This window comes from Parasteatoda tepidariorum, chromosome 7 (assembly GCF_043381705.1).
Source record: "Parasteatoda tepidariorum isolate YZ-2023 chromosome 7, CAS_Ptep_4.0, whole genome shotgun sequence".
NCBI lineage: Eukaryota > Metazoa > Arthropoda > Arachnida > Araneae > Theridiidae > Parasteatoda > Parasteatoda tepidariorum.
The window spans coordinates 19,739,111-19,767,066 of record NC_092210.1 but is presented as its reverse complement, the minus strand read 5'-3'; the positions used below and the strand labels follow the sequence as shown (position 1 = coordinate 19,767,066).

Here is a 27,956-nt window from a genome sequence, read left to right as displayed (position 1 = left end):
AGTTGCTTCTTGCAATGGTTACTCTACCTCTCAAAAACCAATTTCTTTTAGTTTAAAATTTTTAAAAAAAGTGCCCGTTATCAGCATAAATAATAGAATTTATATCATGAGTGAAATTTTTTTCATCGTTAAAATTTGAAAAGTTTAGTGTATAAAGTGTCTAGCTTGATATAATATTTAATGTTTGTTATGAATTGATTGATGTACTTTAACTATTTAACATATAGTGAAATTTGTTACTAATGATTTAGTAATATATTTTTAATTTCTCTTCAAATAATTACATTTCATAATTAGATTGCACAAGTAATGTATATTGCAAAATCACTTTATCTTTCAAGCATAGTTTATTTTAAAGCGCTTTGTAAATTTTTTTTTTAAGGAATTTTTTTTATTAAAACCCTAGTATATTTTTTATATGATCTTGTCTCTTATTAATTTTAAACATTTTGTAGAGAAAAAAAGAAGGAGACTTATTTCTTAAGTCAAATTGATTAAGTCATTATTAATATTGAATGAAAACTTTAGTAGTAGAATAATTATTTATATATATGTATATATTTTTTTTAGATTTTAAAAATTATGATTTTTTGGAACATACATAAAATATTAATACTTCTTTTTATTAATCCATCATTTTTTATTTTTCATGAAAGTGCAAATCAATAAACAGTGGAATATTATAGGAAAGCATATTTATTGATTAATTAAAATTTTTAATTCTATTGATTAATTAAAGTATTTATGGGTCCAATATTTACTATCATGTTTGTTTATGATTTTATATTTATTTTTCCTTTAAAAATTTTTTTGCAGTAAAGTAAGTTTTGGCTTGAAAAATTATCAGTTTTGAAATCCTGCACAGTATACTACTCTGAAGTTTAATTTTTTTTAAAGAGAAGTTTACAAAGGAAGTTACAATTTAGCCTTTAGAATAGAGATTGAATTAAATCTATTAAAAAAAGGACCCAATTTAGTTGCTAGGTGTGTCAAGTTAAATTGTAATCAAAAGAATTTCCATAAAAAATATTAAAATATACAGTACAGAACCCGTTATCCGGAAATCAGAAAACCGGAAAACCAAAAAACCGGAACGAAGTTCGATGAATTTTCCCGCCGCCATTTTTTTAAAAAAAAAATTTTTTTCCTCATAAGATTTTAGGATTTTTCTTTCTTTTTTGAAAAATTTTTACCTTACCATCATTTTGGAAATAATCATTAGTGTATTACTTCATCGTTTTTCCTTCTTTTTAAGATTATTTCCAAAAAAATTTTTTTAGTTGGGTTTAACAATAAAAAAAACGGCTTTTTGTAGCGATTCAGAAAACCGGAAAAATCAGTTATCCGGAATAGCGATGGTCCCGATCGATCCGGATAATCGGTTCCCTACTGTATTACAAATCAGAAAGCATCATACTTTTATTGATTTTAAAAGAAAAAAAGAAGCAGTATTTGAAAATGTATGTGCTTAAAAATAAACTCAATTTGTCTTTCTATTTATCCTTAAAAAAAATTTACAAAAGTATATCTGAATAAATAACATCAGAATCAGTAACTTTTTTAGAATCTTGTAAATTAGAACCTGTAAAACTTCATATCATTGGTCAAACATTTATTGTTGCAAAACTTTTATACTTTATAATTTTTAAAATTATGATGCTTATTGTCTCTATCCTAAGTTAAGGTTGAAATGCTTGATATTTTAGTTTTAAGATTTTTAGATTTTAATCTAATAAGAAGTCACTGATTGTATCTTTGGTTAATAACAATATAATTTTTCAAAAATTCTCCCACTTATTTTTTAAAAAGAAATTTAATACTTAATTGTTAGAATGGAGATGTTCTTTAAATTTTAATAAAAAATACTATTTGTTTATATTTTTGACCTTATCCGACTCATTGCCCCCACACTGTCTTCTGATGCTGCCTACTGCCTTTTTTCTGCTTAACATGATCTTGGTTTTAAAGGTAAAAAAGAACCATAGATGTTAATGGATAGAAATTTTTTATAAGATATTTGAAATGAAATTTCAAGGTCTAAAACCTTTTTGAAGCCAAGGTTTCAAGCCTTTTTGAAAGTAAAATAGAAAACTATGATAACTTAAAATGTATATTTTAGTGTGCTCTTGAAAGTTTATAAATCCCTTTTAATCTTTTTTTTTTTATTTTTTTTTTACTATTTTTTCAGGTCAGAAAGGATGCCTACATATACATGGTGTTTTTCCATACCTTAGTGTTCGCTGTAAAGATGTCTTTCCTGGTATTGATGTTAAGAGCTCCCGTGAATATACCCAAAAATTAGCTTTAGAAATTGATAAAGCTCTCAATGTTGAAGAAAGAAAAACAGCTTCGAATCCTCACCATGTATATAATATAGAAGTTACCCAACGTCTGTGAGTAAATCTGAACGTTCTTCAGTTGTTTTTAACTGTGAAATTATTAACGTGAAAATCTTCACAACTTTCATTTTGAAATGATTGTTCTTTAAGTTACTATGTTGCCACTCAGGTTTAGAACTTTTCGAAATGAATGTATGAAAAGCATATTCAAAATCTTGTATAACATCAGTCAAGGCTGATGATCTGAAAATGCTGAAAAGATGCCCTTAAAAATTGCAAAAATAGCCTCTACAAACTGCAAAAAATAACTCTTAAATAAATAATAATGCCCTTAAAATTTTTAAAAATATATGTCATTTTATTTTATTTATTTATTTTTTTTTTCAAAAAGAAATCATATAAAAGGCTTGTATATAAAAACTTGTAATTGAATCGTACATTTAATACGAAGTAAGGTAATAATTAAAATAAATATGTAATTTATGAGTAAAATGAAATGTCAATAAATACTTGATAAAGAAATATATGAATTTATTAGTTTTTAGTTTCTATCTTCAAAAACATCAAAATTTATTGTATTATCATATGTTTTTGATAGTCTTAAAATTAAGAGATTTTCTCTTATCAAAGAGCAAATTCCTATATCATTAACATTTGTTATTAGAGAAAATCTAAAATAACAAGATTCAATGAAATATTTACATTGATTTATGAAGAAAAATAATTTTATTCATAAGCAAAATGCTCTTAAAATGAAAAACATCATTCAAAATTCATAAAAAAAAAATTATTAATAAAAGAGAAGCATAATCTAAAATATGAAAAAATGACCCCAAAAAAATTTGAATGTCATAAATAGAATAAAGTAACCAAATTTGTATCAAAAAAAGTATTTATCATTAGCATTTTAGCCTTGATCACACTATAATTTAGGAGCGAACTCCGGATAAATTGAATTTATTAATTTACTCTATATGATTTTTTTGATTTTGACTGATATTAAAATGTATTGTAAATTATTTTTAATTTTAGATGTTTATACGGTTACCATGAAGAGAAGGAGGATTTCCTCAAAATTTATTTTTATAATCCTATTGATGTAATGAGGTAATATATATTTATCTTCCAATAAATCTTTTCTTAATTCAATTAGTTGATATCAATGTGATCATATTTTTTTTTTTCAGAACTGCAAATAACTTAACAAATTGTAAAGTACTGAACAAATTTATACAGCCACATGAAGCCCACATTCCTTTTATTTTGCAGGTTAGTTTTTGCTCTTACTTTATTTGTGTTTAGAAATTGTTGTTTTCAAATACTATTATTAAAAAGATAAATTACATATTTTTTATTTGTAATATTTAATAGTATACAGGTTAAAAACTGTTATTATATTGTACTTATGCTTTTGATACTCCATTTAAGAAATGTCCTTTATTTAGAGTTTCAGAATTAATTACGAAATTAAATTATACACAGGACATTTCACCAGTGATAAAATGACTGTTTTTGTTTATAAAACAATTTTTTCATGAAAAATATTAGATTTCTAAAATTAGAATTATGATTGAATTATTTTGAATTTAAAATTATAGAAATTATTTTCCATACATCCTATAATTAATATTATATTATTCTATCTATTATCTTCTATAATTTAATTGTAATTATTTTTCAAAGATAATAAATTGCATTGTTTCAAAACTTCTAGTATATTTTAATGTTGATCTCGCTCAATAGTTTTTAAAATGAGTAAAAGAAAATGGTTGAAGAAGCATGGTTAAAAAAAATATATTACTTTTTGGTGTTAATGTCACCTTATATGTTATTAAATAATTTTTATAAAGTATCCTATAAAACGCCCAAATATCGCAAATGCTTTATTGTCTTCCTCAATTTCGGTCATCATTAAAAATGGAGTGTGTTTGCTTTGAAATTGGTGCCACAGCAATTGCTGCCAACTAAGACTATGAAGTACAGCTCGATTTGTTTTTATAACCCACAAACATTTTATGCATTTTATCTTTCTTTTGTACACTTAATATTTTTATATGGGGTGCTAGGAGTAAGGAACAAGTCCAATCCTGAAAAATGATTGTTACAATTGAACAATTTGTATTACCTAGTGTTGAGTGAATTGTATAGCAATTTAAAAATTAAGAAAGGATAATAAAGATGTTAGTTAATTGTTATCCCACCTCTCGGATAAGGTTTTTTTTTCTTTTCTTTTTTAGTGAATATGTAAGAGTTTGTGTTCATATATCATTGATTATAACAGAACTTGTTAGATTGTAACAGAATGTCAAAAGTACTTAGTTTATAGTTACATATTTTATCTTGTCTATGTAGAGTTTAATTAAATTGGTTTTAAATTAATACTATGCAATAATTTCTTATTCCATTGCACTTATCAGAAGTCAAGAAAATGGCACAATCCACTCAATTGTGCACCGTTATTTATGTATCCATGAATTTAAAAAAAATGCATTCCCATAAAATCTTATGGGGGTCATGAATGTTCAGACTCCATAATTTCCTGACCAATGACATGATAGGGGCAATGAAGTTCTAAATCCTTAATTAAATTAATCTTTTTTAGCAATTGAGTAAACTTTTTTAAGCAACTGAAAAAAATTTCATTTTTCTTTTCTTTTTTTTCTGTGTGTGTATATATATTTGCTTATTGTTTGAGATAAAAAAAAATTGTCTTTTTTTTTTTTNTTTTTTTTTTTTTTTTTTTTTTTTTTTTTTTTTTTTTTTTTTTTTTTTTGAAAAAATTATTTTTATAATATTACGGCTTATGTGATATCTATTTTTGTTTCCATTTTAGTTTTTCATTGATCATAATCTATTTGGTATGAACTTTATAAAAACTTCATCTTTCAAATTTCGAGCTTCAGGAGAAACATACATTGCAGCCACATCACCCTTAAGGAATCAAGATATTTCAAACAGTGATGATAGTGATATTGCTAATAAAGTTTGGGATGTTACTTCCTTAAGCAGGTAAGGTTATCCTTAGAGTTTTAATAAAATGTGTAATTATTGGAAATTACTTATATTGATATTTACAATTTCATTTAAATGTGTGTGTGTGTAACATAAAAAGCTTCTATAAATCTTTTTATGTTATTTCTTTTCTATAAAACAATTCCTAATTTATTATTCCAATCGAAACACTTTCTCACTCTTACTTTTAAAAGGCCGCATCCTGTTCTAAAATCTATTTTTGGCTCAAGTATACATTAATTAAAAGTAAGACATTTTTCCCTTTACTCTTTGTGGGAATCGCACGACCTATTTAATAAACCAATAGTAATTTCAAGATTTCCCTCTTTTCCCTAAATCAATACATTTTCGGATTTTTTTTTTAAGATTTTCCCTAACAGTAAGACAGAACTACGATGGAGTGAACTTTACTTTTCGCTCGTCATCCGTTTGAAAATGATCAAATAAAATTAATTTGCTTTTATTAAAGTCCTGTGTCTGTTTTCCTGCTCGGTCCGGCTGCCACCATTTACACATATATATATACACATACATGATTCCACTACACCTAAGACTTCCATATTTTTGGGTCTTTTATTCTAATAGCTGGTCCTCATTTAAAACATGAATTCTCAATCTCTTTTTTCTTTCGATTAATGTTCCCATTCATAATATTCATGTTCCCATTCATAATAATTGGGACTGATTAAACACCTACATCAAGAAAAAACAACCGTGTAATTTGTTGTTCAAAATTATTCTGATTTTCTTCATTGGCTATTAATAACACAGGAAAAGAAGAAGAAAATTTATACTTATTTAGTTTTATTTTTGCCTAATTAAGTCTGCTGGTGCTTCATATGTTTATGTATTTATTGTGTTTCTAAGTTTGGCATCTCATAACCTTTTTTTTTATGTCCCTTCTACGATTTTTGCCGTAGATGAAATGTAGACCATAAGCAGATTTACTGATATTATAAAAAAAAAAAAAATTTTATTGCTCACTATTTAATTTAAATATGTATAAAATGCATTTATAGGAAATTAAAGAGTAAATAATTTAATCATTAAATATTTTTACAATTAGAAACCTCTAACCATTTAGCAGTTTTGTGTAAGAGCGAATTGAGAACATTTTTCTTCTAAATTTTTTTTAAATCCATGATGATGAGAAAAACTGACTTTCTTCACCTTATAGCCAGCATCTTCAAACCCAATTTTTTTCCATGCAGTCGACTGATTGTGGATAAACATTTTTAAAATTTTAAGTATTTAATAGTTACATTTAATGCTGTTTTAGCAGGAATGTTATAATTGATGTAAGCATGAATAATAATGCATAATATGATAAATATAATTAAAACTTTTATTTAAACAGTCAAGTAATAATGTTCTTATTTATTAAATTTGAGGTTTGATTTTCATTTTGCTTTCTAAATCAAAGTGATTATTCTTTTATTTGAATTGTTTATTTGTAATACAGAGATTTGAATGCTAAATAACTCATTTTTCTGGGTATATAATTTGCATGCTGGTATGCGAGTTTAAATTTTAATTGTGATTCATGCTTTACTTTCATTTGGCTAATTAGTATCATTTCTGACTCATTATCTTGTGTCTCTTGATCTGGTCTTTTCATATCTAGATTGTCTCCAATGAATTTTGTAAAATTTGTGTGCTTTAAAGTAGAAAACTACTATAAGACTATTCTTACTTTTATTTATAATTTGCATTTTTTTTTTATATATATTTTTTTAGAAAAAGTTTGTTTTTTCAACTATTTTTATTTAGCTCTCAAATCAATGGCTTACCAAGAGAGTCTGTCTGTGAGTTAGAAGCTGATTGCTGCAAAAGTGATATTATAAATAAAAAGGAAATCTCATGTAAGTTTTTGAAAAATGCTAATTTAGACGTTTCATGTAATACAAACTCATTTGTTTTTTGAACAAGATGTGTATATATGCAGTTTACAATCTTTAGTGCGATCCCCTATCACTGCAACCCTTCTATTATGATAATCAATATATGAAGTTCTGTTTGTTGACACCATGTCATTTTAACACTCATTAAAACGTCATAACTGAACCTTTCACTCCCATATTGCACCTGAAATCTTGTTTAATTCTTTGAAAATCCTTCCAGACCCCCAGGTGTTCCAGATTTTTGCGCTTTGGAAGATAATATTTTTCCATTGATATCATGCATATCAGTGGGTAACAAAAATCTGGAACAAATTATTTAAACCATTATTTCTTTTCATGTTACCGCATAATAAATGTTAAACATTCTGGATTTTCTATAAATGGCAGGACCACCTATTCTGAGCTTTTTAATCATATTCATGGTTATATTGAACATTGACTGCATAACCGATTCCCTATAACTCGAAGCTAGCTATAGAAGGATTATTTTGTTGTTAGTTCTTTGTTCATATTGAAGTAAACGAATATTTATCTAGATATAATTTTTAATATAGCAGCAGAGCAGTGTGAAAGAAAAATTTTCTGCTTTATGTAAAGGCAATTTCAACTGCCTTATATGTCACGGTACATAATCAATATTACGACAGTTTTAGAATTTGATGTATTTTAATATTAGAAAAGCAAACCACAAATCTTAACAGTTTAAAAATAACTCATAATTTACTGTATGACATCTATGATAGTGAATCATGAGTAATGAAAGGTCATTGAATTTATCGGGAAATCATTGAATTTATCCCAAATTTTACATTTTGTAAAAATTCAAAATTTGGGAAAAGTTGATTTTATCACATTTTAGTTTTAAACATAGTAAAAAAGTTTGATAAATTGATGATAATTAAAAATATTAAAAGTCCCAGAATATTCTTGAGAAACTGATTATAATTTCCTAAGGAGAGCAGGACCTTAAAGCAAATCAAATTAACAGGGTTGCCACAGGCTACTAAAATGCGACTATTTGCTACTATTTTCGGCCTTAAGGCCTGGTTTCTTAGAACAGGACGCCGTCAGCTGGAAATCAGCGTTAACCTCTGATTGGTCCATTTGTGAGTTTGATAGTATACGTCATCGAACGCTCATCTTGAACTACAATTGCCGTCCAACTCAACTGCAGTTGGATTACAACGTGACGTTAACCACAGAAGCAATGGCGGACAACATCCAACAGCANCTTAATTTTGTTATAAAAAGTTAGTTTTTTTTCAAATTTATTTAATGTAGGTAAGTATAATAATTTGATTATTTTTAAACCAATAAATGTTCAGTTGTTTTTATTTGTAAAAAAATTAAAATAAAGCTTACCTTTATTTAATTTGCTTTTATTTTTGAGAAACTGAAAACAAAGTTTTAAAAAAATTTGGCTGTTAGTTAAAAAACAAAATTTTTTTTAAAAATTAAATAGAGAGTTTAGTAATGTTTGGACGCTTTTTAATAATTTAACATTAGTACTTAAGGTATTTTTTTTTTTAAATTTTATTAAAATTCTTTCAATACTTGTTTGTTTTATAATTTGTTAGATAGTCAGTGTCATTTTTAAAGAAATAAATCTTTAGTCAATTTTATTTTCAAAAACGAAAATAGTAATAAATAAGAAAAAAAAATTTACATTTATTCAGTACAGAATTTAACCATTAGTTAATACTACTTTATATTATTTTAAATAATTGAATAAAAGAGGGTCTAATGATGTTTCAAAAGCATGATTTTTTTTCCAACAAATAATTTTAAAAAAATAATTTTTTTTCTAAAGTAAACATTTCTTTGGTTTGTTTTCTACTTTCGTTTTTTTTTCTTTTAATTTTAATGCATGTATGCAAAATATTTTGTTACAGTATTATTATTTTTAAACCAATAAATCTTAAATCATTTTTAATTTAAGAAAAATGGAATAAATCTTGGGTTTGCTTTTACTTTGACTTCTTTGTTATTTTAATTGAAAAAATTAGGCAATGATATTGATATTATAGTAGAATATGTTTAGAATTAATATTTTCTTTTGTAATAGATTTATTCCTTTAATTTATTTTTGATTGATTTCCCATGGGTAATTTCTGAACATATGCTAAATCGCGATGTCTAACAGACGATGTATCACAATTTAAAATTTCTGACATCAACCAGTCCTTATCATAGTATTTGACAATTAGGCTACAATTTTAATTATTTGGCTACTATTTTTGATAAATTTTTGCTCCTGTTCAGGCAACTTTTCATGCTTGAGGCTACTAAAAGCATTTTTTACTGTGTCAACCCTGAATTAATAACCAAAGGAGTTTTTTTTTTCATTGGAAGTTTTTTGATCAATGTACTTTTTAACATTATGCTCACCATAAATTTTTAGGTTTTTTATGAAAATCAAAATTTCTTATTTATAATAAATGATTTTAAAAAGGTTGCATCTTTTACCTTATTTTTCCTTAATTAATCATAATATCTTTCTCTTACAGTTTATATAAGGATTTTTCTTTTTCAATTTTCATCTCCTTTTAAGTAACTTTAGTTAGCCACTAGTTGTATGTTTTGTTTAATATCTTAAAATTTTTAAAAAAAATAGAAAGTAATTTACTTTTGAGTTTTTTAGTAACTTTACTCTAATTCTTTGCAATAACAGCTCAACATGGTAACAATCCAGGACTTCAGTCTATTTGGGCTGAAGAAAGGCTAAGAAGACAAACAAAAAATGAGGCATCTCAAATTTCTTTTGAAGAAAGCCAAGGTAACATTTAAAAAACTTTTTCTATTTCCTTTTTTTTAAATTCTATTTTTTAAAAAAAAATTTAAATACTTCTTATGGTGCGTAGTTGTTGCATTGTAATTTGTTAGAATTAATATCTTGATTCCATTGAAACAATTGATAGGCACATGTGTGCAATGCTACTGGATGTTGGTCGACTTCACTGAACGAAGTACAATAATAACATTAATTAAACATTTTTTATTGATTCAAAACACATATATAAAGCAGTATTAAATATAAAAAGCAAAGCAATATTGAATTAAAGGAAATAGAACCTATAATTCCAAGTTAAAAAAGCACTAAGCTACTAATGTTGTAACTGGAAGCAAAATATTTCAAGATATAAATTTAATTTAAGAAAAAATAATTAAGTCAAAGTGCCTGTACAAAAATCAAAAGAAGAGGAGACGACAGAATCCACCATCAACTGCAGCAATCCTAATTTAAATAAAAAATGGAAATCAGAGACAACATGGTTGCTTCTTCAGAGGGGCCATACCATGCTGTTTCTATAGATTGGTAGTAAAATAACACAAATAGCCCAATGCCCTTTAATGTGGCTAAAAAATAAACAAGAGCAAGTCAGGTAAAGATTATATACTGAAGCATTTAAGATTGAAGTAGAAGTATATGTAGCAAGCCCGTAAACTAGATTTTTCCGGATAATAGGTCTTTAAGGTAAACAAACATCAAAATAACTTTATTGAATAAAAATAACAAATAGAGGATTGTCAATTCCGAAAGAGATCTTTGTCAGAAACTAGTTATTTTATCATGATCATCTAAAGTCTTTGAAAATTGTTTTGTATTTTGTTAATGTATATAGTGCCAAAAAAATTTTTTTTGAGTGTTTAAAAAGTACTTAAAAGGTGCTTATTTTTTATTGAAAGATTTGGCTATGCACCCTGTTTTAGATGCACTAAATTTGTTACAATTTTGTTGTCATTGCAGTTTTTTTTATTGCATTTTTAACCGTTTGGGATTTTCTCATAGTTTTTAAAATTTTAATAGAATATTATTATAATCTATGAATTCTTTGTTGCACTTTTGAATAATAACTTAATGAATGATCATTAAGTCTCAAATGTGAAATTTTTCAAAATGTGAAATTGAGTGTGTGAGATTGAAGTTGAGTGAAACTGAGTGTTTATTCTTTTGTGAAAAAGGAAAAGAGTTTTGTTTATTTTGATTCTTAAAAAGTGTCCGGAGTAGTGACCCTCCCAGTAGATGGAGGTCCAGACAAAGAACTTTGCATTGTATCTATATCTATACTTTAATTTATTTAAAATGTAAAAATTTTATTTCAAATTTAACAGTTATTTCCTTTCTTAATTTTTTATGTTCAGATTGTTATTGTAAATTTATATTCTAAGTTTAAATTGTCTTGTAAAATATAAGTTTTTGCTCTTGATTCTTTTCATTTCTTTTTAAGCTGTAGTACATTTAATATTTAAGCAGCCTTTTGAACATGAAAACTATGTGGAATTATTTTATATTCCTTTTCCTTATATTTAATGTATCTCTCATGTTTATTTTTGTTAACAGAAAGAAGTAGAGTACAAACACAAAATGAAGTTCTATATAAAAGGCTGGAGAATATATTACATGAAAGAGAGGAAAGGTAAATAGTTGTTATAAATTTCAGATAATCTCTAGTGAGACTTAAAGTAAATGGTGAAACTGTATTAGAATCAGGTTGTTTTTGTTCTCTGTTATCTAAAGCAATGACATTAACTGATGCAAAGTTTATTAATCCATTTATGCTTTAGTCCCATTTTTTTTTTAATAGTATTTTGGGTATAATATTAAATGTCCTGAAATCATCTTGAAAATAATTTTAATTTTTTTTATTTTATTTGTATTTAAAAATCTGTCATTTTAAATTGTATGGCAAAATGCTAAAAAGGAAAAACTTGAATTAATGTGAGATTTCAAGCAGAAAGCATTTTTTATTCATTGAACTATTTCTTTGAAGGCAAAATAGCTCGTTATAACTAGCTATTTTCAAAAAAATTGCTGGTCACTCTTGATAAATAAAAAAGACTTCTTTTACAACTAAGTGCTTGAAACTTTTCATTTATGAAATTAAAAGCATTTTAATGCTCATAAGTATTTTGAAAATAATAATTATTCTTGTGATTTTGTGATAATATTTTAGAATTGCCTCTAAAAGGACTAGACACAATAGATTATGATTTAGAGTTAAGCTTCTTGTTAAAGCTATTCGTTTTACGTGCAGAAAAGGTTTAGATTCTACTTCTAATGAAAGTTTGAAATTGTATTTATTAAAGCGTTTTTTTTTCCTTCGTACATTGATAAAAACACTTCATATTTATTGGAGCTTTCTTAAATGCATTAAATTATAGTCATTAAGATATTTTAAATTAATTTTTTTAATTGTTTAGCTTTAAACGTAACTGGTTTTGAATACTCTTAAATTGCAACTTATTGAGAAAAAAAATTTCTGCAGAATATTTTTAAATTCTCTTTTTTTTTAAAAAAAAAAAAACTTTGGTAAGTAATAAAAAAAAATTTATTTTATGAAAAATTATTTTAAATTGCAACATTTGTACTTAAAATGCTTTTATTAGATATGTTTCATTTTTATCTTATGCTGTTTGTACAACGATAAACCATAAAGGTTTTCTGTTGCTGTTTCTAAAAAAAAATAATAATAATATGCCTTCAATTTTATATAGTTTTATTAATATAATTAAGATAACGAATATTTTTGAATTTTATTAAAAATTGCCTGGTAGAATTTTGATCTTATTCACAGGGTATGTTTCCTAGTGGATAGTGAGTGATAAAAGTAGATAGTGAGTAGATAAGTGAGATACCTATATAGTTATGATCTCTTAACCCTCCAATTGTTGAGCTGTTGGTCAGAATTGTACAGGGATTTATATTGAATAACAAGGTAGAAATTTGGTTTTGGGCTGAAAGCAGCTAGGACTAATGCTCACCTTAGCGGGGGGACAATCCTTAGGATAAAGGACACTCCCAGTGGCTGAGTAGTAGCGCTTTGTTCATCCGTGTCACAGGTTCTGAGTTCTAATCTCTGTCTGAGCAAGGTTGACTCGGCCTTTCATTCCTTCAGTGGGTTGATAAGCAGTAAAAATTATGCTTGTGAGTTAGACACTGAGAGTTCCATGTTTTAATAAAAAACTGAAACATCTCCTGCATCCCAAAGCCCAAGGTTGAGAAAACTAGAATGTATAATGTATGCCTTGGCCCTCCTTGTACTATCATGCCTCTAAGTTTTTTTTTTTAATTTTTTTTTTTTTCATGTGTAAAGATATTGAGTTTTATTATTTTTGGCAATTATGAAGTCTATTTTAAACTGCTCCTAAGTATAAATTTTACTCATGTTAAATGTCTTTGTTCTGTATTTATAACCAGTTACATTTTAAATTTATAAGTAGGACACATTTGATAATTTTAAGTTTATTCAATTGAACTTTTATTTAAAAAAAAAAAAAAAGGAAATAATTTTTAAGCTTAATATTTTTCTTTCAATGAACTTAAAATTTGATCAGTACTAAAGTGCTAGAATTAAAATTGTATTTTTTTCTAAGCATTAAAATGTACTCTTTTAACACATCTTAATTTTTGCTTATTAATTATATTTTCTTACAGCATTAACTTAAATAAAACTGAAGAAATCGATGAGTCCAATTTTCCAGGTAATATTTGTTTAGCCATTTTTCAGTATTAAACATGCAACATATATACTAAATATTTGGTTATATATTCTTTCATTTATACTTATGTATTATCTTAGATTTTACGTGTTTTATTCTGTTACTGTTCTTTTTTATTATTAAATATCTTATAAAGTGAAATAGCTCACTTTACAAATTCATTTTAGTTTCTGTTTTTCTTGTATACTGGGTCAATAAACAGTTAATGTGTAGAAATGTTGTTTTTTTTTCTTCTTTTTTTTAAATAATGATTATTTGACGTAGTTTAATTCTTTCTGATATTGTTTAAAAAATCATTTGTTCTTTTCTTAAATTTTTTAAAACATTTTGTAAAATTATGAGTTCTTGGTGTGCTTCTTTTGATTTTGCTTATAAATTTGTTGCCAAAAAAATTTATGATAATTCCTTCTATTAATTTAATATTCTAATAATTGCAGCTAATTATTTTTAACTTTACTGTAGAATGAGGCAAGAATATTTAAGTTTATAATAAATTGTTTTAATTGCGCATTATTAATTTTAAATTCATTCTTAATTAACAGCATGAATTAATCCTAATAAATAAATTAGTCATCATAGATAAATATTTTATAAAAAATTTTCTCTTGTAGATTCGCAGAGCACTCTTTCAAACAAATCGCTTTCTGATTTATTTGGTCTAAGTAAGTTGCCTTTTTTCTTGTAAAATGAAATATTCATTACCTATTACAGATTATACCTATTACTGTTGAACCTCATTAACATGCTTAATGTGAATTTCTTTTAAAATGAGCTAATTTTAAATTCCCTGGTAAATTATATAACAATATGTATTTTAAAGTACTTTTATTCCTTGATAGTTTCTATGTAGACAAGTAAAAATTCTTAGTGATCATGGAAGTGTTAAATAATGCTCTTAGTTTAGTATCACTATTGTTATTTACTTACATTATACAAGGATTTTTCTAAATTATTTATACCCTACATTTATTTCTAATGTAAAAGAGCATAAAGTCCCAAATTTTCAATGCAATTAAGCAAATTTTATTGTTTTTTTAGCACTAGTTAACCTGAGTTAAAAATATTGCTAAGTGAATTTAACAAAATTTTTTTAAAAAAATTCTGAAGTAGATTTCAAAAATTTTGTGTTATATTTAAACTTGTCATTTTTTAAAATCTTGTATTATGTTTCTTTTTTTTACTATGCATTTTTTAGTTAGTACTTAAAATAAGGAGATCAGATTTCTAAACCCTGTCTTAAGTTGAGCCTCCTCAAGGAATTTTACAACTTGAGGATTCTTGTATATTTATGAAAAATATTGTTTACATCTGCAGCAAAGCTTTCTTTTTTAAAAGAAAAAATTAATTGTCAAATAGTTATACAGAGAATAGTAAACTTGTGAAAAAAATTTGATTAATAAAACAGTTTTAAAATAAGTTAGTGTAATTAATGTTTGTACTCTTCAGGGTTTTGTGAGCATAAATGGTATTTTTCTTTCTGTCTGCCTTTTTAGTCACTTAATCCTATAAACGGAAAAATTTTATGCATTTGTTTTTTAGTCTTTATTTGAGGATAACTATTGCCATTTTAGGTAATACAGAGGATAACCAACTACTACAAGTATTTATGGACCTTGCCAACAGTCAATCAAACATGCCTGATGAAGACAGTATATTAGGGACCAAGAATGAAATATCCAAAGAAGATGATGAAGCAGAAGAAGCTGAAATGTCTCAGAGAGATGACTTCTTTCACAATCTATCTTCATCATTTGTTTCTTGTGACGAAGTAAGCACAGATATGAGAGATGCAATTAACGTCCATCAATTGGATGGAACATATGATGATGAAGATTCTGCAAGTTTTGGTAAGTCAGTGATGCTAAACATTTAAAGTCATATTTTAGTTTAGACCTATTATTATCATAGTCTTCATAAAATAAATAAATAAACACGCAGGAAAATCATGTGCTCTATTTTTTTTTCATGTTTCATTTAAACATCTTCTATTTTCTAAGAAAAACAATAATCATTCAAAATGTCTTGTACAAAATGTACAGGGCATCTCAATAAGAATGCAGTATTCATTCTAATTTTTTTTTTTTATTACTTTTAGTATTACACTTGTTGCAATGATGTGGGCAATGGAAAATGAATTACCCACTGCCCATTTTTTTTTCTTTTGCTGCAGGAGATTGTTTGGTCATTATTCTTTGACAAGTCTACTTAATTAATAGATAAAAAATTAGTTTAAAAAAACTGGAATTAAAGAAAAAATAATTTTTTATTTCTTTATTGTTTGAGTGGAGTCCAAGTTGTAGACAGTTCTTGTCAAATTTTTATTTTTAGGGTCTAGTTCTGTCAACTCTGTGAAGTTTATAGTTTTAGTCTTAATTGGTAATTTAATATATATTTTTTTTAAATTTAGCTTTCAAAAGCTAGCTGGAAAATGATAATTTAACTTTTCTTTTAATATTAGTTTTTGTTGCCATTTTGTAAAAGTTATATATTTCTTTTTTAGTTCCAAAACTGTCAAAAGAAGGTGGTGACATAACCCCTCGTTGCCAAAGTGACTCAAATTTTAGTGATGAGCCCCCAATATTAGAGCCAGAAAATGATCTCACTGCTTGTGTCACTAATAATGAGAAAAGCCTTGAGAGAAATTCGACAGATTCAAATATCACTGCACCAAGTCATTTTACTACATCTCAAGATGAAAAAGAGAAAACAGTGCTTCCATCTGAGAACAAGGTTGTTGAGCAAATTACATGCATAGAAGAACCTAAGTTGTCAAAAGTAGAGTCTCCTGAACAAAAACAGAACTTGTTTTTGCCATGGAAATCTGTTGATTGCGGTGCATTTTTGAAAAATAGATCAAATTTAGAGGATTGTGCGATGTCAGAAAAATGTTCAAAAACTCCTACAGAAATAACTAGGGCATTTCAAACTTCCATTGTTAAACCATGCTGCGTGTCCCTTATTAGGAATAAATTCCTCGATCAATATGTTCAATCTAAGTCTTCAGAAATTTCATTAGAAAATCAGATTACTCTTGAAGCTCACAGTAAGCTTAAAGCAGACCTGAAAGATTTACCTCCTATGCCAGAATTTAAAAGAGAGGAAAAGAAAGATGGTAAATATGAACCATCAGATAATGCTGTGAAAAATACCAAACCATCAGTATCATGTGAAACTATTTCTGAGGATAGTGTTAGTACCAATTCATCAGGGCTTAGTATAGAAACAAATACTAGAGACTTTGTTCCACTATTTCCGACTGATAAGGAATTGCCACGAAAAGATGAGTCCAGTGAAATGTCGACTGTTACCCCATTTACTGAATCCATTTTCATGCCTCCCATTCAAATAAAACAAGAACCTTTATCTCCTGTAAATGATGAAGGTGATGATATAATTTACAATCCTTATGCAGATACAAATCTGTTTGACTATAAATGTCAAGAATCAACAAATTCATTCTGTGAATCTTATAGGCAGTTTGAACCTGATGTTTTCTCAAATAGTTTTGGGAATTCGTTTTTTTCCAAACACAGTTCAATTGAGAAATCATTTTCCAGTCTTTCAAATAGTACTGAAAGTAGCAATTTGTTGCCTTTAATTGACACCTCCATCGTTAAGGTAGAAGAAGCAGAATTTATTTTGCCTGATTCCAATCAAAGCTCTTCAACCCACAGTAGCAAAGTGGGTAGTGAATATGTTAGGTTAAAAAAATTATCTGATGCCGATATTTTAAATTATACATCGAAATCTTCTGACTGTAATGACAAATTTGCTGGAAAAACTACTGCTAAGTCCAGTGTTAAAAGTTCATCCAAACGTAAGCATCTGTCATCTTCCAAACACAGAAGATCAGAAAAAAGTAAAAAGGATCATATCAAATGTATTAATTCGAAATATATTGATCCAACAAAAAAGTACCCAGAAAATTCCTCTGACTTAAACATTAGCAAAGAGATCAGTCAAAACATGGTTTCAAAACCTAAAGAAATCAAAAATTTTCAAAATGAAATAGCGTCTATGGTAAATGCAGCTATGGACTCATTTCCTACAAATGATGGTTTAGATAATATTTTAATTAGTAATGATAACTCACTATATTCTGATGCATCTAATAACATCCCTCCACATAGTACTTTGCAAAGTTTTGGATTAAGCCATAACTCTGCAAAAAAGCTTAAAAGTTCTAAATTAAGTAATTCTAAAACAAACTCCTTTCAACCAGACTTTATGAAATCTTCTATGTGTGAAGTGCCATTGCCAATCTTTAATGGGACACTTATCAGCCATAAAAGTGTTCATGCCATTGAACCAGTTGAGAACTCTACTACAAAGCAGGATCGAATGAACCAGCTTGAATTCAAACAAATCCATCCATCTGGTGCTAACCTTTCTAAAAAGAGCTCAAAAAATTCAGGTACTAAGACTAAAGGTGAGAATCATGGAAAAACAGATAAATTCAGCGAAGAAGAATCGTTAAATAAATCAAAAGCTGATCATTTTGATAAACTTGTAGTAGAAGCTAACTCATTTTCTAATGAGCAGAGACTTAAAACGGCAACATCTTCCAAAAATTCTAAAGTTTCTCAAAGTTCTCTTATGAATTTAGATAAAGCAAGCTCCTCAAAGCTTTCTAAAAAGGCAGTGGAAGATTTTAAACGGAATCCAAAAGAAAAGCTAGATAAAAACAGGAAGTTTGCAAGTGGCAAAAACAAAAAAGTTGAAAACGACAAAAGCAAAAAAGTAGAAAGTGACAAAAGCAAAAAAGTAGAAAGTGACAAAAGCAAGAAAGTTGAAACCGACAAAAGCAAAAAAGTGGAAAGCGACAAAAGCAAAAAAGTGGAAAGCGACAAAAGCAGGAAAGTTGAAAAAGACATGTGCAAGAAGGTTGTAGTTGACAAAGTCAAAAAAGTTGAAAGCGACAGAAGCAAAAAAGTTGAAAGTGACAGAAGCAAAAAAGTTGAAAGCGACAGAAGCAAAAAAGTTGAAAGTGATAAAAGTAAGAAAGTTGAAAGAGATAAAAGCAAGAAAGATGAAAGCGTCAAAAGTAAGAAAATTGAAAGTGACAAAAGCTCTAAAGTTGAAAATGACAAGAGTAAGAAGGTTGGAAGCGACAAGAGCAAGAAAGGTGAAAGGGAAAAAAGCAAAAAAGTTGGAAGTGATGTAAGCAAGAAAAGTGAGAGTGACAAAAACCAGAAAATTGAAAGTGAAAAAAGCAAAAAGATGGAAAATGATAAAAACAAAAATACCAAAAGCAAAGAAATTAAATCTCTTTCTTTGAAGAAGAACAAACAAAAATTAAATGAAACTATGGAATCTTTAATCCAGTTAGATACTTCTGTTTCACCAACAAATTTTGTAAAAGCAGTCGAAGATATTAAAGGAAATTCTAAAGAAAATTTGCAGTTATCTCCCGATAAAAACAAGGTAGCTGATAATGACAAAAGCAAAAGTTCAAAACAAAAAGAAATTAAATCCCTTTCTTTGAAAAAGAATAAGCAAAACTTAAATAGGAATACTGCCTCTAATCCTCCCAAAAAGTTAGTTAATTATAGACTGCAAGATGATAGCATGCTAACTGAAGGAAAGCCAAATTTAATTGCTGATCCCAAACAAGATTCTGTGCAGGCATTAAAACAAGACCAACTGAAAAACTCAACTAACTCTCTTCTTAATAAAGGTACTGAAAATATACCAGATATGTTAAAAACTGCAAGCATGCTTGGAACAAGTAATGCGAAAAGTCTTCCACAAAAAGAAGTTGCCTTGCCCGCAAAACTGCCTGTTGTAAAGCTTCAAAAATTATCTTACAGTGAATTAATTAAATATAAAAATACAACAAAAGAGGAGCTGCCAGAAGCTGTTGACACATCATCCTCTCACTGTAGTTTATCTTTTAAAGTTGAAAATGATTGTACTGTAAAAGCAGAAAACAAAACTCACTCTTTTGAATCAGGGAAATTAAAGAAGCATTCAAAAAAATCCTCTGAAGGATTGATTAGTAAAAATATTAAGTCTGTCGAAAGGTGTGTAAAATGCAAGAAAAAAGCATTTAAATGTAAGTGCCAAGATAGCTTTCTAAATAAGAAAACTAATGAATGTAATTCAGTCACTTATCTAAAAGAAAAGTGTTCTGATGATATGACGTTTAGAGATAAAGAACTTGACAAAAGAAATTTACCTGAAAATGATTTATCTCATAAAGCACCAATTTTTTCAAGCCATAACTCCAATGAAAATGCTGAATTCAGTTTCCGTACATCATCATTTAGAGACACTAATGAAAATGAACAACTTTCTGGGGAGAATTCGTCCAAATCAGAAACTGCTCATAACATTCAAGATAATGGTATTATTTCACCCAGAGGAAATAATTGCCTTAATGAAGTAACTAATGATGGTTCACTAGAATGTCAAGAAACACAGCTCATTTTGGAAGGTGATACAAAGAATGTAATTTCTGATAACTCTATTGAAAAACACTCTGACATAGGTTCTGAGAAATGTGTCTCAGATTCTTATGAATCTAAAGATACTAAGGAGAATTCATCTGATAGCAGTACAGCAAACAGCAATGAGAATCAAATTTTAATAAATATTGAACCTGAACTTTCAATAAATCAAAGTATGCTGGAAAAAGAAGAAAGTATTGACTCAAATATTATTAGCCCAGAGGAAATCATATCAGAAATCTCAATTGAATCACCAATTCAGTCTATAAAAAATTATATTAATGTGAATTCCAATCATTCCAAAAACGATGCACACGGCATGAATAATATCGATGCTCCTGACGAGTCATCTTCTCCAAATATTTTGCAAAAGACACCTCAAAGACTTTTTTCGTGCGTTAAGAACACCAGTAATAAACTTTCTTTAAAACTAAATAAAAAAGAAAATTCTGTCACGAAGGCAAAAAATGTTTTGCAAAGTAGTGCAAAAAAGAAGTGGATGGTTGACAGACGTTTGTTTGGCGAAAGCAAATTTGCTGTCAAAAAGAAATCTAAAGAGCGTGTTTCTGAGATAGTATCTGATTCCTGCCTTCGAATAAAGCTAGGAAGCCCGGAAAATGCACAAATTGATAAACAAAGCATAAGCAAAGTCTTATTAAAAGGAAAGTTATCGCCAAATTTTAAAGACTCTTTTAATGAACCACCAAATTTAATTTCTGAAGAGAAAGTAAGTCGTTTATCAAAGCATTCAAAAATTACTAAGTGTGGTATTTCTGGTAAACAAAAAAATCGAATGCAAAAATTAAATCTCGGTGTAAAATCACGTCGTCGAAAAGTTAAAGGCCATTTGAAAGATGAAACATTTAAAACTAAGAGCAAAACAAAGCAAATTGATGTCACTCCAAAAATTGAGCCTGTATTTATTACTAGACATCCTCGTAAATGTAAAGAAAAACTTGTTAATGATTCAAAAAATCAATGTAATAACTCTCTTAATTCAAATAAATCCTCAGATCCATATAGTTCAGACGATTCTGTTACAATCATTGACACCGTAAAGCCTGTAAAAAGTCCTCATAAACACTCACATAAGGATAAAGGCAAACATTTAAAAACTGATTCTAAAAGGAAACATTCTTCTAACCATTTGTCACCGACTAAAATTCCCTCTGAAGATTTTAATGAAGGAACTGCTGTGTCGCCTAGTATTGGCATTCCTAAAATGAAAATTTCGCTGAAATGGTTAACTACACGTAATAACGAGACAAGAGTTGTAGTCGTAAATAAAGAGCTAAAAGGATTAGAAGATGGAAATAAAAGTGATAGTGACAGTGTTCAAGAAATATTTCGATATGAACCAGAACCACCAAAGACAAAAACCTTCAAAAGGAGAAGACTATCATCCAGTCACAAGAAAGACCATCGTGCTGAAAAATATCTTCAACCATCAAGCGAAATAAATGCTGCTTTTCATGATGAATCTAAAAAGATCGCACCTTTAAAAATCAATTTAGCATCATCTCGTGTGACTTGTGAAGAGGTGGAAAAAATCAAAACATTAACTTTGACACGAAATCCAAACTCTATTTCAATTGGTGAATATACTATTAAAAAAGAAATCCTTAGTGATGAAGAAACTCCTCAAAATGAAAATGACTTTGTTTTTCAACAATCAGTCCAACCTATTAAACGTGGCCGAGGAAGACCAAGGAAGGTACCTTCGTTGAATAGTCCTGTGATTGTTCAAAAAACTGCCTCCCCTCAGAAAGATGTTTCACCTTTAAAATTTCAGAGTTCATTTTGTATTGATAATTCATCTCCCAACTCAAAAATTCGTATTTTGAAAAAGCCTGCTGCTGAATGTGCAACCAAAATTGACAACTCACTGCATCCAGTTCCACATGACTATAATATTTCTACTTTTACACCTCAAATTATTGGTGGAGTTGTCATCAAGCAAGAGGTAGATTCGGATGGTTATGTTCAAGAAATTAAAATCCCTAAAAAACGTGGTCGTAAACCAGGCAAAGTTCATAAACAAGAATCTGCCTCAAGAACATCATTTGAAGTTAACAATGATATGTACCCTGATACAGAAACATTATCAAGTCCGATCTTCAAACCAGCTAATAGGGTAATAACCAGAAGAGAGAGTTTACGACCCCGCCATGATGTAAAATACTTCCCAACAGATCAAAATTCTGATGAAGAAAAGGAAGATCTTCAAAAATCGCCAAGGAAAAGATCACGTAAGAATTCAGCTCCAGGAAAAATAAGCTCAGATTCAACTAAGGATGCCAACTTCACTACTAATTACAGGAGATTGCAAGTTCAAAATCTTTTGGAGAGTTGCAACTCTTTCTCCATCAACTTGAAAAAGCTTTCTTCCACGGACATTTCTAATTTAACTACCTACAGAAAAGAAACTAAACCACAAAATATGACTTGCCATATTAATAAAATGCCCTCAAATGACTCAGATGTAGAAATAATATCGGAGACTGTTGATGAAATCAATAAAGTCAGTAGTTACAAATATTCATCTGAACATTTGTCGAAAAAAATAAATATTCCTCAATCAAATGTGTCACCCCCATTTGACAATTTCTTACAGTATGGAAATACATCTAACATTCAACCTCTGTCCTCAAATTTGTCTAGTATACAAAATATGAATAATTATTTTGAGCCTTTGGAACAGTCACCTAAAATGAGGCCTTACAATGGTTCTTCAACAAGTTTAGCTTATGACCAATCTCAACAGGATGACTTATTGCCCCCTTGGGATATGCAGCAAACTTACAGTGATGATCCTGTTAAGCAAGAAATGTCTAGTCCAGTTGATTCAAATCCTGATGTTTTGAATTCAGCTTATTTCTCTCCATGTAATTACAACATACCGGAATCAACTTTGGAGCAAGAGAATGCTTGTAACTTTTCTCAATCTCAACCTAACTTTGCTGAACAAAATTATAATTATGGTACCAGTGACAGGAATTATAGTTATCTTCCGGATTGTATGAATGATATGCCTAAGGCATATAATGATCTGAACAATCAGACCTCTATGGAAAAGTCATTTACTTCTCATCCTTCTATCCCTAACATCAACAACCCCATTCTGAATGATATTGATCAATTTAATTTGTCTTGCAGTCCTACCTCTAATCATCCATCTGCTTGTGAGGCAACCAATGTAAATATGTTACAAAAGCCTATAAATTCTTTTGAAAGCAATAAGAAAACTATTCCTCATTATCCGTTGGATCCGGGATTCACCTCACAAAATGTGCACAGCAATATTCCTGAATATATGAGGAAAGGATCACCCTCGTATGATCATGTAATGAATAATATGAATGATCTTACTTCTAACATAAGTTTTCATAATAGGCGTGAGGAGTCGATAAAGGTAACATCTGATCAGCAACCATTTACAAATAAAGATTGCAGATTGAACTCTTCTCCACACATAAGGCATTTATCAAATCATATGCCTTTAGAAACCAGACCATCTGACAATAATGAACTGTTTACAGCAAATAAAAATAATGTAGGTAGTGTATTAGATTCATCCCATGATGACTCCTCTTTTGATATAACATCAGATAAGATGGACATTTCTCCTGCTAGTGATGCATTTCTCATGGATGGTCATGCATTCTCAGATAACCAGTCTTCACCTAATGAAAACAAACTTACTGATAGCCTACAAATTCCACCTCGAAGCAATGAAGGTAGTATGAATTTTTTCAACAGGAATACTATAAAAAACAAAGCTCATCAATTCGCTCAACCAATTGTACCCAATTTTGAAAACAAAAGCTCTCATTTTGAAGTAAGAACTTTTGATTTATCAGAAGGTATGATTGAAAGCGATTCAGAATTGCATCCATTAGGCTCAATCGGCCTGAATCCTATCGAAGAATTCAAGAATAACATGACTCAAAATTTGAGTAATAGTAACATAATTACTAATTGTAGTAGTTTTGGAGCTAATAATATGAACTTTATCCCTACTTTGCCTGTAAAACCCCTAGTTCCTACTTATTATCCGGAAGTCACAACAAAAACTTCACAACCACTTTATCCACCTGCCAATGATGCTCTAAGTGCAGGTGATTTTATCGCTCGTCCGGAAACTGTATCAGACGCAAATGCTATCATCAACCCAAGTAATGCAACTAGCCTTTTTGAGATTCCATATAACTGTAACATGATTTCTGTTTGTGATCCTTTAAGTGAATATTATACAACTCATTCTTCAGCAAATCGTCCTAGCATAAATTTTGTGCCGACTGTGATGGTTGCTGAACCAGCTACTCACCAGGTCAATCTTCTTTATAACACTGCCCCTATCATTGTTACTGGAAGCTCAGTAAATGAAGAAACCTATTCTCAAAGGAATGAACTTGTTCAAAGCTGTTCTGTAAGTAGCACATCTGATACTGATACTCCAAGTAATGCTCAATCCATCATACAACCTAATGAGAAACTTGATATATTAAGTGTGGCTGTGAAGGAATGCAATATTGGGGAGGAATATGATCCTGATAATGAACTGATGGAAGAGGATAAAACTGTTTATTCTGAACCCGATTTACAGGTTGGTCGGAAAGATCAATTTTACTTCAAAACAAACACACCAAACTGTAACTCTCCTGATACTCTTTGTACAAATCTTGAAACCACACCAAAAAATAGTCCCTATTCCCGTGATATGCAGAAGGATTTTTTAGGGAGAACTCAACATAATTTTTCCCCTCAACTCAATGAAACCAACACTATAGAAATAGATCGGAAACACCCAAATGATTTTGGGGTGATGGAAACTGCTGTTCCATCACCCCAGAAAAAACATAAACATACCTTAGGCCTTGTCAGCAGCGTGCCGAAAAGTGTGTTATGTGGTGATAAACAAAATCCCTCCCCTACTGATGAAATGGAAGTGCCATTAAGTTTCTCATCTAGTCAAATTCCATCCCCAGAACTTTTTAATGAAGTAGAGCTACATTCTAAGTTTGATGGCAGTGAAAATAATTCTGATGTCACCCACAACCCTTGTTTTCACTCTGATGAACAGCAGCATAAAAATAGAGTTTTGAACAATGATTCCCATAAAAACTGTGACAAAGTTATTTGTACATCTTCAACAAAGCACTCTCTGAATCAAGATAAAATCCCTTCAAAAAACTCAAAACCTTTTTTAGGCAAGCAGTTAGCTAGTTTAGACATAAATCAATTAAAAACTCAAAATTTACTTACATCTACACTTTTAAAGCAAATTGAAAAACGTGTGTGTGAAGAAGATATTCTGAAGATAATCCAAAAAACTGGCTCTCCAGAATTGTCTGAAAATATTGAAAATTTAGTTTCATTAAAACTTAGAAAAGCTTTTGAAAATTCTGATCTGATTTTAAAAGATAAGTTGAAGAGTGTTTTTGTGAATAATAAAAATATCTGCTTTCCTCTTTTTTCTCTAAAAAATAATCCTAAATCTCCTTGCCCATCTCCTGATAGTCAGAATGTTTTAAAAAATGATGATGAGTCTAGTTCTTTCACTTATAATGACACTATTCAGAGTTTTTATGGTGATGAAACATTGTGTGAATTAAATTCAACTTTGACTTTTAACAGTAATACACAAGTAGACAATGATGTGCACGATATTGAAGAAGTTACAAATAATAATAAAATGGATGATTTGAAAAAAAATGAAAAAGACTTCAATTCAACGTCCATAAGCCCTAGCATTTTACAACCATCAGAGAATCTCAAAGAACGAGGACTGAATGAATCCACTTTTGATAAATTCATGTATGTGTTTCCTAAAAAACCACCGAGACCCTCTGAAGTAAAAGATTGGGCTACCAGTAGTGGTCAAAATGAACGTAAATTCAAAGAAGCCATTAATTTAGAATCTCACGATGAAGAGTCCAACTTTTCAGAGGATTCTGTCACCGACGATATGATGTATCAACATTCTAATTTAAGCTCTGCATCTAGTACAGATATCAATGAAGATTCTGTTGTAGCAGCGTCTTCAGAAATGGAAGTAAAACGAGGCAGTGATCTTCCTGACCAAGAAATATCATCAGTTTCTATCTTGAAACAACATTCTACAAATAATTTAGAATCCACGCCCTGTGTTAGCAGAATGAAAAGAAGAACTTTGATTCCTAAAGAAATTGGCGTATCTCCTATTAACAAAAATAGTTTGTTGACAAGAGATGCAGATAGGAAAAAATGTTTATTTCCTGATGAAATCCTTCCTAATGAGAGACATCAGAAATTGAGCAAAACTGAACATGAAACTTGGGATAGAAAGCTCCGAAATGAAATGGTGAGATTATTATTTCTTTTTCTGTTATCATTTTTTTCCAATGCAATTTGCATTTAAAAGATTTATTTCTAAGTTAGCAACTTTCTTTTAAGAAATAAGTTAAGTATAACTTGTAAAATCTGGAAATCTACAAAAAACCAAAACATTTTCAGCAAATAACAAAAATTAGTTTAAGTTATCAACTGCAAGAAACTTGTCCATATGCATTATTTAAGGATCTAAAGTTTAAATTCTTACGTAAAAACTAGTGCTAGAGTCAATAAGTTATAAAATATTTAAAACAATATGTATATATTTAATTCTAATATACAGTGACCTTTCACTTATGCATCTTTTTCATTTATACGACGATTTTTATAGGTCCCAGTACATTAGATAGAAAAATAATGATAAACATCCTTCTCTTATGCGTCGCTCTAAAAATAAATTTTTCAGTTATGTGCCGAAATTTTAGGCTAACATTTTAATTTTTTAATCCTTTAAATATTTTTTCTTTTTTAAAAAAAATGTTTAAAATAAAAATGAAGCAAATAAGCAATCCTTGTTGCAGATAAAAAGAAATATATGTTGTTAGATCCTATTGAATTTGCTTCTCCCTGTGACCTTTCATTTTTGCTGTTTCTGGAAAGACATTCTTTCTAGAATTTTTAATAGGGTGTCTTATCTGTTGCACCAACAAAAATGAAAGCCCATTCATCTTTTAGAAAATGACCATTCCTCTTGTCCAGAGGTTAGTTTTACTCCCATGCTGTTTTCTAGAAAAAAAGACCTGGAATATGAAAGATGAAAGAGACCGTGATCATTTACTTGCAGTCAGATGGACATTATGAATAAATAAAAGGAAGTGATCTGTTTAGTGACAGAAGTACTTGAACCACTTATTGTGCAGCATATTATGACGTCGAGTACTTTTCTTAGAAGTTTATCATGTGCTATTTCACCCCCTCCCATAAAACTCAAACTTTTTGTGAAGAACAGTTCATTTATATCTAACTAAAACTTGTGAACGATGAGAATGTGGTGGATGGTACTGACGAGATGATAAAGTTCCTCCAAATCACACGGCAGTATTGAAAGCTTTAGACACTATTCCTGACTATTTACAATTAAATTTTGCTTCTGAAACCTCTCCCTTATCCCATTTATATGAACTGGAAAAAACTGTTTTTGAATAACGTCGGCAAAAACAAATACAAACATGTATTATGATTATTTTGTAGGAAAATAAATTGTTTTAAGGTATGTTAAATTTTTTCTTTGTGTAATTATAGTAAATACCAAAACAGTATAAATATTAACATTTAATCTTTAGAAACATATTTATTCATATTGTCACTGCAATTTACTTTGCGTTTTAGAATTTTGAAGTTTTTCACTGCGCTTTTTTCTCTTGGCCCCTTACACCGGTGCA

At 28.7% G+C, this 27,956-nt stretch overlaps 1 protein-coding gene across 4 annotated transcripts in view; it reads left to right on the top strand.

Annotated features, from left to right (window-relative positions):
- Positions 1-27,956, top strand: part of LOC107442016 (DNA polymerase zeta catalytic subunit) — a 42,735-nt gene that overhangs the window by 1,405 nt on the left and 13,374 nt on the right. For all 4 annotated transcript variants that reach the window (XM_071183146.1, XM_016055454.3, XM_016055453.3 and 1 more), the window contains exons 3-13: positions 2,189-2,393; positions 3,372-3,446; positions 3,527-3,608; positions 5,173-5,348; positions 7,122-7,213; positions 9,924-10,028; positions 11,595-11,670; positions 13,689-13,735; positions 14,365-14,415; positions 15,325-15,600; positions 16,254-26,545. In XM_071183146.1, the coding sequence (XP_071039247.1) occupies positions 2,189-2,393; positions 3,372-3,446; positions 3,527-3,608; positions 5,173-5,348; positions 7,122-7,213; positions 9,924-10,028; positions 11,595-11,670; positions 13,689-13,735; positions 14,365-14,415; positions 15,325-15,600; positions 16,254-26,545 (11,477 nt within the window). The remainder of the gene's footprint in view (positions 1-2,188; positions 2,394-3,371; positions 3,447-3,526; positions 3,609-5,172; positions 5,349-7,121; positions 7,214-9,923; positions 10,029-11,594; positions 11,671-13,688; positions 13,736-14,364; positions 14,416-15,324; positions 15,601-16,253; positions 26,546-27,956) is intronic.